This window comes from Pseudorasbora parva, chromosome 20, assembly GCF_024679245.1.
Source record: "Pseudorasbora parva isolate DD20220531a chromosome 20, ASM2467924v1, whole genome shotgun sequence".
Classification (NCBI taxonomy): domain Eukaryota; kingdom Metazoa; phylum Chordata; class Actinopteri; order Cypriniformes; family Gobionidae; genus Pseudorasbora; species Pseudorasbora parva.
In genome coordinates this window covers 90,103-111,017 of record NC_090191.1, presented here as the reverse complement: position 1 = coordinate 111,017, position 20,915 = coordinate 90,103, and the positions used below count along the sequence as shown (strand labels likewise).

The following is a 20,915-nucleotide window of genomic DNA, read 5'->3' as shown; positions in this document are numbered from 1 at the left end:
GCTGGTGTGTGTGTGTGTGTGTGTGTGTGTGTGTGTGTGTGTGTGTGTGTGTGTGTGTGTGTGTGTGTGAGCGCTGCTCACCTCAGGCACTTGTCTCGGGCGGGGCAGCTGCAGAGCAGGGTGGCGTGATGCAGACACACCAGCCGTTGAGGGCTGCAGACACAGGTGAGTGCAGACAGGAAGCAGGTGGTCTTACACTTCCAGCACTGACGCTCATCATCAGGCACCAGCTCAAACACCTCCTGCTCCGAGGACAGCACCCCCTGCAGGACGCCCACACACATCTTACATTCTGCGTACAATAACCCTAACCCATGCAGGACAGCAACACACACTTACACCGGCTCAGACCATCTTACATTCTGTCTACGATACACGTCTTCTATCCCTAACACCTGCAGGAGAGCAACACACACTTACACCGGCTCAGACCATCTTACATTCTGTCTACAATACAAGTCTTCTAACCCTACACCTGTCTACCATGTAAGTCACTAACATGACTTGAACTGATTGACTCCTTCATTTGAAATTGATTTAATGCAACATTTCAATACGCATTGTTCAATTACACATGTTGGTGGGATTTCCGTCCGGGTCTATTAATGAGGGCGTGTGTAAGCGACTCTCTCACCATCTCCTGCACGGCGGCCCTCAGCCGGATCTCCTCCTCGATCATGTCGCTGAGCTCTCGCACCACAGCGGCCGCCAGCTCCACGTCCAGACTCTCTGGATCGGCGGCCATCTTACACACCAGCTCCTCGTGGGAGAACACGCAGTAGCGCTGCAAACGCCGGTAATGGGCCACACACTGCCTCCCGACAGGCAGCTGCAGGACACACACACACACACACTCGTCAGTCATCAGGCCCAGGCTCTATGATGTGCTCATGTGTGTAAGGCGCTGGAGGAAGTACCCAGTCTGCAGTGCAGAAGTTGACCGCTTCAGCGAAGTTGTAGCCTTGGTTGAAGCCGCTGTGATAGGCTCTGGGGAAGGTGACCACAAACTCTCCCGCGCACTGATTGGTCCTGTACACCTGTGTGATAATGAGAGCGGTCAATGGAGAACACAGCAGTGTGTGTGTGTGTGTGTGTGTGTGTGTGTGTGTGTGTGTGTGTGTGTGTGTGTATGTGTGTGTGTGTGTGTGTGGGGTACCGGGACGCCGTGCTCCATCAGGACGTTGGGGTTCATGAGTGTGACGAGCTGGTGCAGGAGGTCCGGCTGGGAGTCGAAGAGCTCCGGAGCAACTTTCTTCATGACCGTCTCCAGCTGCTCCGCGGCGTGTGCTGGAACGCCATACCAGGTCTTGGGCTCGCCCCTGAACACACACTCACAGGTGAGTGTCACTCACTCTTACTCTCTCACACACACACACACACACACACACACACACACACACACACACACACACACACACACACTAACATACACACACTTACCAGTGCAGGAAGTTGATGGAGTAGCTCCAGTGGTCCTCGATGTGCCAGCAGAAGGATGAGAAGCACATGCCCACGTATAGCCAGGGCACCTTCATGCCGCTGATGTCTCCGCTGATGTGAGTCAGCACAGACTGCTCCAGGACTGGCATGTTGTTCAGGTTCCAGCCGGAGTTGGCATATTCCTGCGCCGTCCGCATGAGGGCAAGACACACACAAACGCCCACAATCAAACCACAAACATAATCACTCACAAATTACATCTTCTTGTAATAGCAAAAGAACTAAAAAGTACAAGTGGTGCTTGCCTTGTGCAACTACACTGCTATCACACACATTAACATGTTGCTAAAAAAATTACAATGTTCCACATAGAGACTGTGTCTGTTCCCCGAATTAGTAAATACAAAAACATTACTTTAAATGAGTGCACCCCCCGAGATTATTGTTACAAACATGAGCCACGTCTGAAAGGTAAAGGGGAGGTGTGGCTGTAATTTATAATAATATTTTCAGTATTACTCAGAAGTCTAGTTTCAAATATAATTCCTTTGAAGTTTTGGTGCTTTATGTAACGTTGTGTAGTGTAAATGATAAATCCCGTCTGACATTTGTGTTGGCTACTGTATACAGGCCACCAGGGCACAATACAGACTTTATCAAAGAATTTGCTGGTTTTGTATCGGAGTTAGTATTAGCTGTAGATAAAGTACTAATTGTTGGGGATTTTAAAGGGTCATGAAACCCCAAAACACTTTTTTTGAGATGTAAACAGATATGTATAGGGTGCACATCATTGAAAACACTAAGGGTACTCATTAATGGTATTCATATGTGAAAATAGTTATTTTTGCATTTTTCAGAGCGATTTCTGTCTTCCGGTTTGAAAAGCTTAGTCGGAGCAACGTCACAAATGCTGACGTCAGCTCGGGCTTTTCGGCCCAAGTATGGGCTGCTGGGCACATGCTGACGTCAACCGCTCCGAGCGATTCTCGATATATATTCATGACATAAAGCTCATTCAGTCCAATCCCTGCGCTGTAGTATGCATACAAGATAATTCAGTTAATATGCATGGGACAGTCACTTCTCTCAGGCTCGTCTTCCATCAGTATTGTAGAGATATGTTAGGGAAGTTTTGGAAGCAGCGTGCGGAAAAGTCACGGAGGAAAGCTAGGCGTTGTGCTGATACGAAGTAACGTAAAGGGCGCCAAGCGAGCTGTAACCGGCGCCGTCTGTGGAAGCCTTTGCTACAAAGGCTCGGTAAAGTAAAATAACCTGAGGAATCGCACGCCGAACCTGCAAGCGTTGACTATCTATGTCAGGAGTGCAAAATAACCCATCTGTAATCTGTAGGCTAATGAACAAAAGCCACGTCCTCTCCGTTTTATTTGTGGTCACAGCCATGAACTAAACCGCATGTGTTCGGGCTCTTAGTGAAACAGTGTGCTGCATATTTGGACAAATATAGATTTAGCTGCCGAGTGATAGACAGCGCGGATCGTCACGGCAACCCAGCGCGCGTCGCTCTGCTTCAGATGCGCGGTCGAGACTATTATGAAGCCTCAAACCCCTTCGCTTTTACCCCGATCTAGAATTACACATCTCTGTCGCATCGCATGTTGGGTGGTTCACGTTCTCTTATCACGTCGGCGCGTTGTTCATCTTGCCAAACAGCGTGCATATTTGGACAAATATAGTTTTATCACGTTTGCAAAATATTTCGTCATGCAGAATAACATTTATTTTCATTTCTCACTGAATTATGCTGGTTTGAAGAGCTGAATGATTTGCGATCTCTGCTGCACGCCACTCATAGCTCTCTCATTCGCTGTACTCATCCCTCATTTAATCTCACTGTGGTAAACAATGCCAACGTGAACCAAGAACATGTCTCAGAACCGCTGTAACTGCTGCTGTTGGTATCGCTAATCTTAATGCACCTACTGACACTCCCCTATTTATGCAAACATTCCCTCTTTCCACACAATACCATCCCACCTTTTCACAGTCGACCACTCCCCTTTTAACAAGCTTTTTCAAATCGAAGGTGTGAAAAAACACTGCTGCAGCAGGGGGGTCATGACCCTTTAATATCCACGTAGACAATGAAAAAGACGCATTGGGATTGGCATTTAGAGACATTCTAAACTCTATTGGAGTTAGACAACACGTATCGGGACCCACTCATCGCCTTAATCATACTTTAGATCTAATAATGTCACATGGAATAAATGTTGATACTGTTAAAATTCTGCAGCAGAGCGATGACATCTCAGATCATTACCTAATATCATGTATACTTAATTTACCTAAGGCTGCAAAGCCGTCCCCTCGCTTCAAATATGGCAGGACGATAACCGCTGCGACTAAAGATTGCTTTGTCCATAATCTTCCTCATCAGTTCCATCTCCTCAGCATTACAGATAGCCAAGAGGAACTTGATGCTGCAACAGAAACTATTGACTCTCTCTTTACTAGCACTTTAGACATAGTTGCTCCCCGGCGCTTAAAGAAGATTAAAGCAAATAATCCAACGCCGTGGTACAACGAGCACACTCGGGCCCTTAAAACAGCAGCCAGAAAAATGGAGCGCAGCTGGAAGAAAACAAAACTGGAGGTTTCTCGCAATGTGTGGAAAGAGAGCATGATGGCATACAGAAAGGCCATAAAAACTGCTAGATCTGCTTAGTTCTGTTTTGTGTGTGTGTGTGTGTGTGTGTGTGTGTGTGTGTGTGTGTGTGTGAGAGTGTGTGTGTCTAACGTCCTCGTCTCCGATGAGTTTCCTCTTGCCGTCCCGCACGGGGAATCCGTGCGAGATCATCAACATCAGGAGTGTGTGTGTGTGTGTGTGTCTGAGTGTGTGAGTGTCTTACGTCCTCGTCTCCGATGAGTTTCCTCTTGCCGTCCCGCACGGGGAATCCGCTGCCCACGTCCTTGGAGCTGATATCAGCGCCGTACTCCACAATCACATCCTCCTCTATGCTGCTGACCAAACGCCAGAACTCCTTCTCCACCAGCTCCGTGGGCACCATCTGACACACACACACACACACACACTCTTTGTGAAGGGTCCTGCGTTCGCTAAAGAAGCTCTGAGAAGCTGCTCTTACGTGGACGGGCATGTTGAAGTAGTCGGACTTGAAGTGATCAGCCATCTCGCCAAAGCTCTGGAGTGTGTACTCGCGCACAGCCTGCTCAAACCCAAACGCCTCCCGAGGCTTACTGCACTCCTGTGTGTGAGATCATCATCAGGACATGAGTGTGTGTGTGTGTGTGTGTGTGTGTGTGTGAGTCTGTGTGCTGCCGTACCTCCGCCACACACTTGGGGCAGCGCCAGTCTCCTTTGGGCACGTCCTGCAGGGGCGGGATCAGGCAGAAGGTGTGGTAGCTGTCGTCACAGCCGTCACACAGCAGGAGGCGGTCCTCCTCGTCGCCCCGCCCACACGCCATGCACATGTACAGGTCGATCTGCCACACACACACACACACACACACACACACACTGAAGCACTGCTACTGAAAGCTGATTACTCCACAGCGGCATAACTTGCACTCACATAATTGACCTCCAGCACCTCCTTGCGTGGACGCATTTTAAAAGCGAACGCCTGAGCCTTCATGTGCTTCTGCTTCCTGAGGAAGCTGTCATCATCTGCACACACACACACACACACACAGTCGGCACACACTCGAGGAGCAGCACTGATAATATCTCTGTGTGTTGATGAGAGTCTCACCCATGATGTCCAGGCCACCGCTGAACACCTGCACGGCTTTGGGCTCTGTGTTTTCCCTCTGAGACACAACACAAGGTCAGAGGTCACAACAATATCACTAATAGGGAAAGCAGCACACACACAAACACACACACACCTCGTCCTTCAGCCGGCGAGGGGAGCGCCGCTCCGGCCGTCTCTCTTTCTCTTCATCCTCCTCGTCCTCTGCACCTCCAATTCCTTCATCCACGTCCTCAGTGTCAGAGGCTTCTGGGTAAAGCCTGTGAATGACCCCCTACACACACACACACACTCAGAACACCGGCCGCCACCGTCAGGTGATGAAGGAAGAGTCACACACACACACACTCACCGTTAGAGACGCTCCGGACTGGAAGAGCTCGTATGGATACAGGATCCGCTCGAAGTGAGAGCGCAGCAGAGATCCCACGCCTTTCCCTCCGGGAAAACCCATCCGGCTGCTGATCCGGGCCCAGCGCTTCTCCTTACACACACGCTCGAAGCCTCCTTCTGCAGACACAAGCTAACACACACACACACACACGGCTGCTTATTAGGCCAGACTCACTACGGCCCTTTCACTCAGGCAGGTCAGTCCAAATACAGTACAACAGGTGTGTATGAACCAGCTCCTGCGGCTCGTGGCTTCAGCGTGACACACACACACACACACACACACACACACACACTCTCTTTACCTTGCTGAGCAGATACAGGTCCAGCACTCGTCTCTCCACGTGAGGGAAGCGCAGCTTGCAGCCCTGAAGCTCCCAGAACTTAGAGATCTGGTCCAGGAAGTTGAGCTTGACTCTGGTGAGGGCCTGGAGGCAGGACACGAGGTGAGGCACGCACACACACACACACACACTTGCTGTGATGATGAGACTGACCTCCAGCTCATTGAGCCGCTGGATGCGCGGTGTGAAGCGGAAGCTGCGCACGTCACAGGCGAACGGAGGCTGCCAGCCCTGAAACACATTCACTCGTTTAGCTTTATTAATAATATAATAATAAACTATATAAAAAAGCACACAGTGTAAAGGGAGGCTGCCAGCCCTGAAACACATTCACTCGTTTAGCTTTATTAATAATATAATAATAAACTATATAAAAAAGCACACAGTGTAAAGGGAGGCTGCCAGCCCTTTACAACTCACAATTTAGCTTTTTGGTTTACACCACAGAATAATAACAATGGACACTGAAAGTTAGTCTCTCAATTCTGACTTTATTTCTCTCGATTCGGAGGGATAAAGTCTTTCCTTTCATTTGTGAGGGAAGGCGTTCATATTAGGGCTGAGATAACTAATCGATTTAATTGGTTAAATCAGTTATTAAAATAGTTATCAACTAATTTAGTAATCGATTATTTGGTAAATAACTAAATATCATTTGTTGTAAGCGGCTCATCTCGTGCATATTTTATATCTGCGGTGACCAAAGTGTGGCAGTAATGAGCTACCGGAGGTTTTAGTCAGCCAGTACAGCAGGAGTAGTGCTCAGCCAATAGCTGGCCTGGTTTTGTGTCACGTGCTTCCCACTAGGGCGGTCAAAATGGCTCAAAAATGACGTTTGAATATTCCCTCTAAAACAAACACGAATATTCCAACTATTCGAACATCTGGGCGTGCACTTCGTCAATGACGCGCATGACGTCAATAAAGGGACAAATGAATACAAAGAGACATTAACTACTTGTATAGTTGGTCTATTTAAGTTTATACATATTTGACAACGTATTACTTACACAAAAACAAGTAGATTGTTATTATAATTATATAATTATTATATATAAATTAACTAATGGCCAAGAGCGCAGACCCCTCTCTCTCTCTATCTCTCTCATCCTCACTGCGGATAACGGTTTAAATCGAGCTCTGTTGTTGCTAAACAATTTTACCTCCTACCGACCCAAATCCGCCGTCCTTCCAGACATGGCTTTAGATTATGGAGTGAAATCTCTTTCTCTGCCGCGGTCGAGTTGGGCTCTGCACTTTCTGCCATCTTCTCTGCCAGACGCGTCCACTTTCAGCAGTGACAGCGCTCCTGTGACCTGTCCCTGACTCTACTACCGCGTTTTATTTATTTATTTGAATATTCATTTTCACCTTCGAAATTCATGTTTTAAAAACTATTTGAATATATTCGAATTTATAATATTCGCTGACAGCCCTTCTACCCACACAGCGCCTCGTCTGCAGCATTCAGCGAGATGGCGGAGGCAGGCGCAGTGGCGCAAGCGCGAGAAAGACAAAGGAAGATACAACGAATCGAACTAACCCATCCAAAGTGTGGGAGCACTTTACTTTGAGCCTTCAACAAAAACGAGTAACCTGTAAACTCTGGCCTACTGAACTGGCCTGGCACTGGAGTACTACGTCTCTGCTGTAGATAGTGTGTGTTATCTGGCCTGGCACTGGAGTACTACGTCTCTGCTGTAGATAGTGTGTGTTATCTGGCCTGGCACTGGAGTACTACGTCTCTGCTGTAGATAGTGTGTGTTATCTGGCCTGGCACTGGAGTACTACGTCTCTGCTGTAGATAGTGTGTGTTATCTGGCCTGGCACTGGAGTACTACGTCTCTGCTGTAGATAGTGTGTGTTATAGTGTGTGTTATCTGGCCTGGCACTGGAGTACTACGTCTCTGCTGTAGATAGTGTGTGTTATAGTGTGTGTTATCTGGCCTGGCACTGGAGTACGACGTCTCTGCTGTAGATAGTGTGTGTTATAGTGTGTGTTATCTGGCCTGGCACTGGAGTACTACGTCTCTGCGCGGGCACCTTACACAAAAACACGTGTGTGGAAGCAGCGGACCACGCACCCGCACAGTGACTTTATTCCACGCCAAAATACTTCTCAGTTACAGTGAGGAAAATAAGTATTCGAACACCCTGCTATTTTGCAAGTTCTCCCACTTAGAAATCATGGAGAGGTCTTGTAGGTGCATGTCTACTGTGAGAGACATAATCACTTTTTATTTGTGTGAAACATCTGCAAAGTATTTGAACACCTGAGAAAATCAATGCTAATATTCGGTCCAGTAGCCTCTGTTTGCGTTTAGAGAGTTCAAAGGTTTGCTGTAGTTCTTCAGCAGGTTTGCGCTGCAGGAGGGATTCTGGCCCACTCCTCCACACAGATCTTCTCTAGATCCGTCAGGTTTCTGGCCCACTCCTCCAAACAGATCTTCTCTAGAGCCGTCAGGTTTCTGGCCCACTCCTCCACACAGATCTCCTCTAGATCCGTCAGGATTCTGGCCCACTGCTCCACACAGATCTCCTCTAGATCCGTCAGGTTTCTGGCCCACTGCTCCACACAGATCTCCTCTAGATCCGTCAGGATTCTGGCCCACTCTTCCACACAGATCTCCTCTAGACCCGTCAGGTTTCTGGCCCACTCCTCCACACAGATCTTCTCTAGATCCGTCAGGTTTCTGGCCCACTCCTCCACACAGATCTCCTCTAGATCCGTCAGGTTTCTGGCCCACTCCTCCACACAGATCTCCTCTAGATCCGTCAGGTTTCTGGCCCACTCCTCCACACAGATCTCCTCTAGATCCGTCAGGTTTCTGGTCCACTCCTCCACACAGATCTCCTCTAGATCCGTCAGGTTTCTGGCCCACTCCTCCACACAGATCTCCTCTAGATCCGTCAGGTTTCTGGCCCACTCCTCCACACAGATCTCCTCTAGATCCGTCAGGTTTCTGGCCCACTCCTCCACACAGATCTCCTCTAGATCCGTCAGGTTTCTGGCCCACTCCTCCACACAGATCTCCTCTAGATCCGTCAGGTTTCTGGCCCACTCCTCCACACAGATCTCCTCTAGATCCGTCAGGTTTCTGGTCCACTCCTCCACACAGATCTCCTCTAGATCCGTCAGGTTTCTGGCCCACTCCTCCACACAGATCTCCTCTAGACCCGTCAGGTTTCTGGCCCACTGCTCCACACAGATCTCCTCTAGATCCGTCAGGTTTCTGGCCCACTCCTCCACACAGATCTCCTCTAGATCCGTCAGGTTTCTGGCCCACTCCTCCACACAGATCTCCTCTAGATCCGTCAGGTTTCTGGCCCTCTCCTCCACACAGATCTCCTCTAGATCCGTCAGGTTTCTGGCCCACTCCTCCACACAGATCTCCTCTAGATCCGTCAGGTTTCTGGCCCACTCCTCCACACAGATCTCCTCTAGATCCGTCAGGTTTCTGGCCCACTCCTCCACACAGATCTCCTCTAGATCCGTCAGGTTTCTGGCCCACTCCTCCACACAGATCTTCTCTAGATCCGTCAGGTTTCTGGCCCACTCCTCCACACAGATCTCCTCTAGACCCGTCAGGTTTCTGGCCCGATGCTCCACACAGATCTCCTCTAGATCCGTCAGGATTCTGGCCCACTGCTCCACACAGATCTCCTCTAGATCCGTCAGGATTCTGGCCCACTGCTCCACACAGATCTCCTCTAGATCCGTCAGGTTTCTGGCCCACTGCTCCACACAGATCTCCTCTAGATCCGTCAGGATTCTGGCCCACTCTTCCACACAGATCTCCTCTAGACCCGTCAGGTTTCTGGCCCACTCCTCCACACAGATCTTCTCTAGATCCGTCAGGTTTCTGGCCCACTCCTCCACACAGATCTCCTCTAGATCCGTCAGGTTTCTGGCCCACTCCTCCACACAGATCTCCTCTAGATCCGTCAGGTTTCTGGCCCACTCCTCCACACAGATCTCCTCTAGATCCGTCAGGTTTCTGGCCCACTCCTCCACACAGATCTCCTCTAGATCCGTCAGGTTTCTGGCCCACTCCTCCACACAGATCTCCTCTAGATCCGTCAGGTTTCTGGCCCACTCCTCCACACAGATCTCCTCTAGACCCGTCAGGTTTCTGGCCCACTCCTCCACACAGATCTCCTCTAGATCCGTCAGGTTTCTGGCCCACTCCTCCACACAGATCTCCTCTAGATCCGTCAGGTTTCTGGCCCACTCCTCCACACAGATCTCCTCTAGATCCGTCAGGTTTCTGGCCCACTCCTCCACACAGATCTCCTCTAGATCCGTCAGGTTTCTGGTCCACTCCTCCACACAGATCTCCTCTAGACCCGTCAGGTTTCTGGCCCACTCCTCCACACAGATCTCCTCTAGACCCGTCAGGTTTCTGGCCCACTCCTCCACACAGATCTCCTCTAGATCCGTCAGGTTTCTGGCCCACTCCTCCACACAGATCTCCTCTAGATCCGTCAGGTTTCTGGTCCACTCCTCCACACAGATCTCCTCTAGATCCGTCAGGTTTCTGGCCCACTCCTCCACACAGATCTCCTCTAGATCCGTCAGGTTTCTGGCCCACTCCTCCACACAGATCTCCTCTAGATCCGTCAGGTTTCTGGCCCACTCCTCCACACAGATCTCCTCTAGATCCGTCAGGTTTCTGGCCCTCTCCTCCACACAGATCTCCTCTAGAGCCGTCAGGTTTCTGGCCCACTCCTCCACACAGATCTCCTCTAGATCCGTCAGGTTTCTGGCCCACTCCTCCACACAGATCTCCTCTAGATCCGTCAGGTTTCTGGCCCACTCCTCCACACAGATCTCCTCTAGATCCGTCAGGTTTCTGGCCTGAGAAACACAGAGTTTGAGCTCCTCCAAAGATCCTCTATTGGGTTTAGGTCTGGAGACGGGCTAGGCCACGCCAGAACCTTGATATGCTTCTTACAGAGCCGCTCCTTGGTTATCCTGGCTGTGCTTCGGGTCATTGTCATGTTGGAAGACCCAGCCTCGACCCATCTTCAATGCTCTAACTGAGGGAAGGAGGTTGTTCCCCAAAATCTTGCAATACATGGTTCCCCGATCATCCTCTCCTTAATACAGCGCAGTCTCCCTGTCCCATGTGCAGAAAAACACCCCCACAGCATGATGCTGCCATTTACATTTAATCATTTAGCAGACGCTTTTATCCAAAGCGACTTACAAAAGGGGAGAGCAATAGAAGCAACGAAACAGACAAGGCCAACAACCTGCAAGAGCTGTGAGGATTCTCAGTTAATCGAGCACAGTACACAAACCTTTTTCCTTTTTTTTAACAATGGTCATTGGCAAACTTCAGACGGGCCTGGACATGTGCTGGTTTAAGCAGGGGAACCTTCAGTGCCATACATGATTTCAAACCATGACCATGTCTTAGTGTATTGCCAGCAGTAACCTTGGAAGCGGTGGTCCCAGCTCTTCTCAGGTCATTGGCCAGCTCCTCCGTGTAGTTCTGGGCTGATTTCTCACCTTAGGATCATTGAGACCCACGAGGTGAGATCTGGAGCCCCAGTCCGAGGGAGACTGACAGTCATGTTTAGCTTCTTCCATTTTCTAATGATTGCTCCAGCAGTGGACCTCTTTTCACCGAGCTGCTTGGCCATTTCCCCGGAGCCCTCTCCAGCCTTGTGGAGGTGTGTGAGTGTGTCTCTCGTGTCTGTGGACAGCTCTTTGGTCTTGGTCATGTTAGTAGTTGGACTCTTGCTGATTGTATGGGGTGGACAGGTGTCTTTATCAGCTAACGGCCTCAAACAGGAGCATCTAATGTAGGATAATAAATGGAGTGGAGGTGGACATCTTAAAGGCAGACTAACAGGTCTCTGAGGGTCAGGATTATAGCGGATAGACAGGTGTTCAAATACTGATGTGCAGCTGTATCATACAAATAAATAGCTAAAAAAATCATATATTGTGATTTCTGGATTTTATTTTTAGATTGTCTCTCACACAGTGGACATGCACCTATGATGACAATTTCAGACCCTCCATGATTTCCAAGGGGGAGAACTTGCAAAATAGCAGTGTTCAAATACTTATTATAGTGTGTTATAGAGTGTTATATGTATATTATAGTGTCTTATAGTGTGTGTTATAGTGTTATATGTATATTATAGTGTCTTATAGTGTGTGTTATAGTGTGTATTATTGTATTATAGTGTGTTATAGAGTGTTATATGTATATTATAGTGTCTTATAGTGTGTGTTATAGTGTGTATTATTGTATTATAGTGTATTATAGTGCGTGTTATAGTGTGTATTATTGTATTATAGTGTGTTATAGAGTGTTATATGTATATTATAGTGTCTTATAGTGTGTGTTATAGTGTATTATAGTGCGTGTTATAGTGTGTATTATCGTATTATAGTGTGTTATAGAGGGTTATATGTATATTATAGTGTCTTATAGTGTGTGTTATAGTGTATTATAGTGTGTGTTATAGTGTGTATTATTGTATTATAGTGTGTTAAAGAGTGTTATATGTATATTATAGTGTATTATAGTGTGTGTTATAGTGTGTATTATCGTATTATAGTGTGTTATAGAGTGTTATATGTATATTATAGTGTCTTATAGTGTGTGTTATAGTGTATTATAGTGCGTGTTATAGTGTGTATTATCGTATTATAGTGTGTTATAGAGTGTTATATGTATATTATAGTGTCTTATAGTGTGTGTTATAGTGTCTTATAGTGTGTGTTATAGTGTATTATAGTGCGTGTTATAGTGTGTATTATAGTATTATAGTGTGTTATAGAGTGTTATATGTATATTATAGTGTCTTATAGTGTGTGTTATAGTGTATTATAGTGTGTGTTATAGTGTGTATTATTGTATTATAGTGTGTTAAAGAGTGTTATATGTATATTATAGTGTATTATAGTGTGTGTTATAGTGTGTATTATCGTATTATAGTGTGTTATAGAGTGTTATATGTATATTATAGTGTCTTATAGTGTGTGTTATAGTGTATTATAGTGCGTGTTATAGTGTGTATTATCGTATTATAGTGTGTTATAGAGTGTTATATGTATATTATAGTGTCTTATAGTGTGTGTTATAGTGTATTATAGTGTGTGTTATAGTGTGTATTATTGTATTATAGTGTGTTATAGAGTGTTATATGTATATTATAGTGTCTTATAGTGTGTGTTATAGTGTATTATAGTGCGTGTTATAGTGTGTATTATAGTGTGTGTTATAGAGTGTTATATGTATATTATAGTGTCTTATATTGTGTGTTATAGTGTATTATAGTGTGTGTTATAGTGTGTATTATCGTATTATAGTGTGTTATAGAGATATTATAGTGTCTTAAAGTGTGTGTTATAGTGTATTATAGTGCGTGTTATAGTGTGTATTATCGTATTATAGTGTGTTATAGTGTGTTATATGTATATTATAGTGTCTTATAGTGTATTATAGTGCGTGTTATAGTGTGTATTATAGTGTGTGTTATAGTGTGTATTATCGTATTATAGTGTGTTATAGTGTTATATGTATATTATAGTGTCTTATAGTGTGTGTTATAGTGTATTATAGTGCGTGTTATAGTGTGTATTATCGTATTATAGTGTGTTATAGAGTGTTATATGTATATTATAGTGTCTTATAGTGTGTGTTATAGTGTGTATTATCGTATTATAGTGTGTTATAGAGTGTTATATGTATATTATAGTGTCTTATAGTGTGTGTTATAGTGTGTATTATCGTATTATAGTACCGTTGGCGGTCTGATCTTGCAGATGCCCGTGTTGGTGGCGATGATACAGTATTGTGTGTCCGATCTGATGTGTTATAGTGTGTGTTATAGTGTAGTGTGTATTATAGTGTGTGTTATAGTGTGTTATAGTGTAGTGTGTATTATAGTGTGTGTTATAGTGTAGTGTGTGTTATAGTGTGTGTTATAGTGTGTGTTATAGTGTAGTGTGTATTATAGTGTGTGTTATAGTGTAGTGTGTGTTATTGTGTGTATTATCGTGTTATAGTACCGTTGGGGGTCTGATCTTGCAGATGCCCGTGTTGGCGGCGATGATACAGTATTGTGTGTCCGATCTGATGTGTTATAGTGTGTGTTATAGTGTAGTGTGTATTATAGTGTGTGTTATAGTGTGTTATAGTGTAGTGTGTGTTATAGTGTGTGTTATAGTGTAGTGTGTGTTATAGTGTGTGTTATAGTGTAGTGTGTATTATAGTGTGTGTTATAGTGTGTTATAGTGTAGTGTGTGTTATAGTGTGTGTTATAGTGTAGTGTGTATTATAGTGTGTGTTATAGTGTAGTGTGTGTTATTGTGTGTATTATCGTGTTATAGTACCGTTGGGGGTCTGATCTTGCAGATGCCCGTGTTGGTGGCGATGATACAGTATTGTGTGTCCGATCTGATGTGTTATAGTGTGTGTTATAGTGTAGTGTGTATTATAGTGTGTGTTATAGTGTGTTATAGTGTAGTGTGTGTTATAGTGTGTGTTATAGTGTGTATTATCGTGTTATTGTACCGTTGGGGGTCTGATCTTGCAGATGCCCGTGTTGGCGGCGATGATACAGTATTGTGTGTCCGATCTGATGTGTTATAGTGTAGTGTGTGTTATAGTGTGTTATAGTGTAGTGTGTGTTATAGTGTGTTATAGTGTAGTGTGTGTTATAGTGTGTTATAGTGTAGTGTGTGTTATAGTGTGTTATAGTGTAGTGTGTGTTATAGTGTGTGTTATAGTGTGTATTATCGTGTTATTGTACCGTTGGGGGTCTGATCTTGCAGATGCCCGTGTTGGCGGCGATGATACAGCATTGTGTGTCCGATCTGATGTATTATAGTGTGTGTTATAGTGTAGTGTGTGTTATAGTGTAGTGTGTATTATAGTGTGTGTTATAGTGTGTTATAGTGTAGTGTGTATTATAGTGTGTGTTATAGTGTAGTGTGTGTTATAGTGTGTATTATCGTGTTATTGTACCGTTGGGGGTCTGATCTTGCAGATGCCCGTGTTGGCGGCGATGATACAGTATTGTGTGTCCGATCTGATGTGTTATAGTGTGTGTTATAGTGTGTGTTATAGTGTTATTGTACCGTTGGGGGTCTGATCTTGCAGATGCCCGTGTTGGCGGCGATGATACAGCATTGTGTGTCTGATCTGATGTATGATAGTGTGTGTTATAGTGTAGTGTGTATTATAGTGTGTGTTATAGTGTAGTGTGTATTATAGTGTGTGTTATTGTGTATTATAGTGTGTGTTATAGTGTGTTATAGTGTAGTGTGTGTTATAGTGTAGTGTGTGTTATAGTGTGTGTTATAGTGTGTATTATCGTGTTATTGTACCGTTGGGGGTCTGATCTTGCAGATGCCCGTGTTGGCGGCGATGATACAGTATTGTGTGTCTGATCTGATGTGTTATAGTGTGTGTTATAGTGTGTGTTATAGTGTAGTGTGTGTTATAGTGTGTATTATCGTGTTATTGTACCGTTGGGGGTCTGATCTTGCAGATGCCCGTGTTGGCGGCGATGATACAGTATTGTGTGTCCGATCTGATGTATGATAGTGTGTGTTATAGTGTAGTGTGTGTTATAGTGTGTGTTATACTGTAGTGTGTGTTATAGTGTGTGTTATAGTGTGTTATAGTGTAGTGTGTGTTATAGTGTGTGTTATAGTGTGTTATAGTGTAGTGTGTGTTATAGTGTGTATTATCGTGTTATTGTACCGTTGGGGGTCTGATCTTGCAGATGCCCGTGTTGGCGGCGATGATACAGTATTGTGTGTCCGATCTGATGTGTTATAGTGTGTGTTATAGTGTAGTGTGTGTTATAGTGTGTGTTATAGTGTAGTGTGTGTTATAGTGTATGTTATAGTGTAGTGTGTATTATAGTGTGTGTTATAGTGTAGTGTGTGTTATAGTGTGTGTTATTGTGTGTATTATCGTGTTATAGTACCGTTGGGGGTCTGATCTTGCAGATGCCCGTGTTGGCGGCGATGATACAGTATTGTGTGTCCGATCTGATGTGTTATAGTGTGTGTTATAGTGTAGTGTGTATTATAGTGTGTGTTATAGTGTGTTATAGTGTAGTGTGTGTTATAGTGTGTGTTATAGTGTAGTGTGTATTATAGTGTGTGTTATAGTGTAGTGTGTGTTATTGTGTGTATTATCGTGTTATAGTACCGTTGGGGGTCTGATCTTGCAGATGCCCGTGTTGGCGGCGATGATACAGTATTGTGTGTCTGATCTGATGTGTTATAGTGTGTGTTATAGTGTAGTGTGTATTATAGTGTGTGTTATAGTGTGTTATAGTGTAGTGTGTATTATAGTGTGTGTTATAGTGTAGTGTGTGTTATAGTGTGTGTTATAGTGTGTGTTATAGTGTAGTGTGTATTATAGTGTGTGTTATAGTGTAGTGTGTGTTATTGTGTGTATTATCGTGTTATAGTACCGTTGGGGGTCTGATCTTGCAGATGCCCGTGTTGGCGGCGATGATACAGTATTGTGTGTCCGATCTGATGTGTTATAGTGTGTGTTATAGTGTAGTGTGTATTATAGTGTGTGTTATAGTGTGTTATAGTGTAGTGTGTGTTATAGTGTGTGTTATAGTGTAGTGTGTATTATAGTGTGTGTTATAGTGTAGTGTGTGTTATTGTGTGTATTATCGTGTTATAGTACCGTTGGGGGTCTGATCTTGCAGATGCCCGTGTTGGCGGCGATGATACAGTATTGTGTGTCTGATCTGATGTGTTATAGTGTGTGTTATAGTGTAGTGTGTATTATAGTGTGTGTTATAGTGTGTTATAGTGTAGTGTGTGTTATAGTGTGTGTTATAGTGTAGTGTGTATTATAGTGTGTGTTATAGTGTAGTGTGTGTTATTGTGTGTATTATCGTGTTATAGTACCGTTGGGGGTCTGATCTTGCAGATGCCCGTGTTGGTGGCGATGATACAGTATTGTGTGTCCGATCTGATGTGTTATAGTGTGTGTTATAGTGTAGTGTGTATTATAGTGTGTGTTATAGTGTGTTATAGTGTAGTGTGTGTTATAGTGTGTGTTATAGTGTAGTGTGTATTATAGTGTGTGTTATAGTGTAGTGTGTGTTATTGTGTGTATTATCGTGTTATAGTACCGTTGGGGGTCTGATCTTGCAGATGCCCGTGTTGGCGGCGATGATACAGTATTGTGTGTCTGATCTGATGTGTTATAGTGTAGTGTGTGTTATAGTGTGTTATAGTGTAGTGTGTGTTATAGTGTGTATTATCGTGTTATAGTACCGTTGGGGGTCTGATCTTGCAGATGCCCGTGTTGGCGGCGATGATACAGTATTGTGTGTCTGATCTGATGTGTTATAGTGTGTGTTATAGTGTAGTGTGTGTTATAGTGTGTGTTATAGTGTGTTATAGTGTAGTGTGTGTTATAGTGTGTTATAGTGTAGTGTGTGTTATAGTGTGTATTATCGTGTTATTGTACCGTTGGGGGTCTGATCTTGCAGATGCCCGTGTTGGCGGCGATGATACAGTATTGTGTGTCTGATCTGATGTGTTATAGTGTGTGTTATAGTGTAGTGTGTGTTATAGTGTGTGTTAGAGTGTAGTGTGTGTTATAGTGTGTGTTATAGTGTGTATTATCGTGTTATTGTACCGTTGGGGGTCTGATCTTGCAGATGCCCGTGTTGGCGGCGATGATACAGCATTGTGTGTCCGATCTGATGTGTGTTATAGTGTGTGTTATAGTGTAGTGTGTATTATAGTGTGTGTTATAGTGTAGTGTGTGTTATAGTGTGTGTTATAGTGTAGTGTGTGTTATAGTGTAGTTATTGTACCGTTGGGGGTCTGATCTTGCAGATGCCCGTGTTGGCGGCGATGTCCCGGATCTTGTGGATGAAGCCGAACGGGTCGCTGAAGTCCTGCCAGCTGGGCTCGAACACCGGACATTCCGGCGGAGCCACGAACTCACCGAGCTGCGACATCATCATCTGACTGACTGACACACACACACACACACACACACACACACAGTGTCTCTCTCTCACACACACACACTGCTACATCAGATCGAGACGGTCTGTAACCGTCAGGCGCCCGTTTCTCTCCGTCAGCTCCTCATCTCCGAACACTTTCCTCCAAATACAGATGTAAACACACGAACACAAGCCCGGGACTCGGTGTGTGTGTGTGTGTGTGTGAGAGAGAGAGAGATCGTTACTGAGGCTGGAGTGTTTACACACGAACACAACGGAGAGATCCAGACGTAAACAGACGAACACGGACCCGGGACTCGTTACCGATGCTGGAGTGTTTACACACGAACACAACGGAGAGATCCAGACGTAAACACACGAACACAGACCCGGGACTCGGTGTGAGAGATCCAGACGTAAACAGACGAACACGGACCCGGGACTCGTTACCGATGCTGGAGTGTTTACTATCTCATGAGCGCACTGAACAAAAGCCGCCGCCGCTTCCGGGTCACTTTAGCCCGTCTCCGCGCACTCTTCTGCCCTTCTCACAGCCCGCTCGCCTTCTGCGATCATACCCGTCCGCTCCGCGACCGATACAGCCGGTTATCCCCCGGTTATCCCGTCTTTAATCCGACCGACGGCCACACAAACACGATTAGCATCTTCCGCTAGCCTCCGCTCCAGTATTACCGGAAGGGTTCCCTTTCACCCCGCCACGGATCTACTTCCGCTGCGTGGGTTGCGTAAAATCATGTACTGTACATTGATCAGTAATGTACATAATATTTCTTTAATAAATTATATTTACTGCTGCATAACACAGTGTTAAACATAAACATGGTCCAACATGTGTTTATTAAAGGGTCATCATTATCCGCAAATAAATAAAAATAAATAATAACTGACTGTGGACCGAAAAATAACGCGAGGGTGTGTGTTATTTTGGTTATTTTGGTCTATGGTTATTTTCCAATAATCCAATGGCTGGCGTCCACTATTCCGTTTAAAGCATGATTCCCACACCTTTAGACTTTCATATGAACATTAGAATGTAAGTTATTAACTTTCTTAAATGTCACATTTAAAACATCAAGTGTTTAATCTACATATGTATTAAAACACAAAAACCTAAAACCTACTTAAGGGGTTTAAGTATGCCGTTATGACCTGCAGTACTCTTGAGCAGCCAGATGTTTATTAATATTCATATTTATTAGTTAAAGAGCCACACAGGCACCTAGTGGTTAAACTGGTATTACAAATGAACAATACTGTTTTTCCAGCCACCCTTTCCCCTGAAATACTTATTTTCTTATATTTTGGACCATAATTATTATAGTATTTAGTACTAAAGGTGCTGAAAATATTAAAGGCACAGTTCACCCAAAAATAATTGAACATTTTCAATTATAATGATCCATCTAAATTTATTGCAAATATTTCTCATCACTAAAATGTAGTGGTTCAAACTAATGTAGTGAAAACAGTGACCGTAATTCTGAAATGGAAACCGGGGACATTTGTGGGACATTAGTGGTCAAAATATCACTAAAATCTCATTTGTTATTATATTTTAATTACAAAACAGGGACAGTTCCTTGCCACTGTCGCCTTTGGCTTGGCTTGCTCTGGTGGGGACACTAAAATTATGATTAAAGTTATTCAACTAATTATACAAATAACATTAATTAATGAGGTCTTATTTAATTGTATAAACTATAATACTGATCTGCCAGCATTGTCTCTCTCTGATAAATTAAAATAAGCTGATAACATCACTGTTTACTCCAGAACGACTGTACAGCCAAATCTAATTCTGCTGCAGTATTGTCCTGTTTAACACTGAAGCTGCTCTGACACAATCGCCGCTGGAGAAGAGCGATAGAAATAAAGATGACAGAGTGAATACATTTATTAATGTTTTTGTTGTTGTGGAGTCCCTATATTATTATGAACATTAATAATTATTATGATATGGTTTGATTATTAGGATTTTTGGTCTGGATTTAAAACAATTAAAATAAACAGTGAAAAAGGCCGATATAACAGACCGATGGTTAGTAATGAACTGCGTGAAGGCACTGAGCTGTATAATGTCTGCTACATAACCCAGGATTATACTATAATATTCCTGCAGCGCTGCTGTCTGTGTTTTAATGTTTATCAAACAACAAACAAAAAATAAATAAATCGCTTATTTTAATTAAACTTACTTAAATTAAACTTTCATAAAGATTCGTTTCCATGATGCGACCACGCAGACAGAATCCAGTCATGAAAACGTAATATGCTGCATAATGCGCAATGGCACGGGATAGGTTTTGATGAATAAATCAAACGTTTGTTCAATCAAATCGCCATATATAGCCTACTAATAGTGTCTGTGAATATTAACCCGCAAAAACACTTTGTTTATCTTTGAAACACACATGAAGATCTTTAAAACCAGTTTTTTGGTCTTATTTGTAGTAAAACCATGGTTTATTTTCGTAAGGGAAATCATTAAGTGTTGTTTCTAAACTCACTAAGAGTGTCGACTAAAAACTAACTTTATAAATGTGGAGGATTTGCAAGTCTAGTACACAATAATAGTTATTAAACAGAGAGGGAGGCATTTGTTTGTGGCCAGACGTAACCTCAATTTCCAGCAATGTTAAATACTTCTACAGTAAATTGATTCAAAATGAGATGAATAATTTTCTCTCAAGAGATGAAGAACTATTAGGAATTTGTAGATGTTATAGTCGCGGTCAGAAAGACACTAGGAGTACTAACAAACAGATTGTGATGTTATCTCTACACCTTTGCGAAGTTAATAGCACTGGCTTGGCTAAATCCACTAAAAACCTCCAACATGAGCTGAGCCATGAAAAGCCTTGACATTAAAGAAGATTTGCATTTGAGGCGTTTGGTCTAATGAAATGAACGACATCCAGACATTATGTTCAAGTGTTCTTGATGCTTTGCACCAAATCATACCTGACAGGTTATCAATATAATTTAACAAAGAACAGTGATGACCGGAAAC

At 44.0% G+C, this 20,915-nt stretch overlaps 1 protein-coding gene across 2 annotated transcripts in view; it reads right to left on the bottom strand.

The window, feature by feature from the left end:
- The window catches only part of kdm5a (lysine demethylase 5A), a 30,180-nt gene extending 11,566 nt beyond the window's left edge, over positions 1 to 18,614 (bottom strand). The window contains exons 1-15 of one of the 2 annotated variants that reach the window (XM_067428399.1): positions 17,747 to 18,614; positions 6,068 to 6,145; positions 5,876 to 5,998; positions 5,530 to 5,700; positions 5,314 to 5,451; positions 5,178 to 5,235; positions 4,998 to 5,092; positions 4,750 to 4,908; positions 4,551 to 4,670; positions 4,314 to 4,472; positions 1,441 to 1,622; positions 1,157 to 1,319; positions 918 to 1,037; positions 635 to 829; positions 82 to 263 (exon numbers count right to left, since the gene is read on the bottom strand). In XM_067428399.1, the coding sequence (XP_067284500.1) occupies positions 82 to 263; positions 635 to 829; positions 918 to 1,037; positions 1,157 to 1,319; positions 1,441 to 1,622; positions 4,314 to 4,472; positions 4,551 to 4,670; positions 4,750 to 4,908; positions 4,998 to 5,092; positions 5,178 to 5,235; positions 5,314 to 5,451; positions 5,530 to 5,700; positions 5,876 to 5,998; positions 6,068 to 6,145; positions 17,747 to 17,899 (2,096 nt within the window). In that variant the 5' untranslated portion in view covers positions 17,900 to 18,614. The remainder of the gene's footprint in view (positions 1 to 81; positions 264 to 634; positions 830 to 917; positions 1,038 to 1,156; positions 1,320 to 1,440; positions 1,623 to 4,313; positions 4,473 to 4,550; positions 4,671 to 4,749; positions 4,909 to 4,997; positions 5,093 to 5,177; positions 5,236 to 5,313; positions 5,452 to 5,529; positions 5,701 to 5,875; positions 5,999 to 6,067; positions 6,146 to 17,746) is intronic. The other variant, XM_067428398.1, reaches the window with a different exon arrangement.
- Positions 18,615 to 20,915: the final 2,301 nt, after the last annotated feature.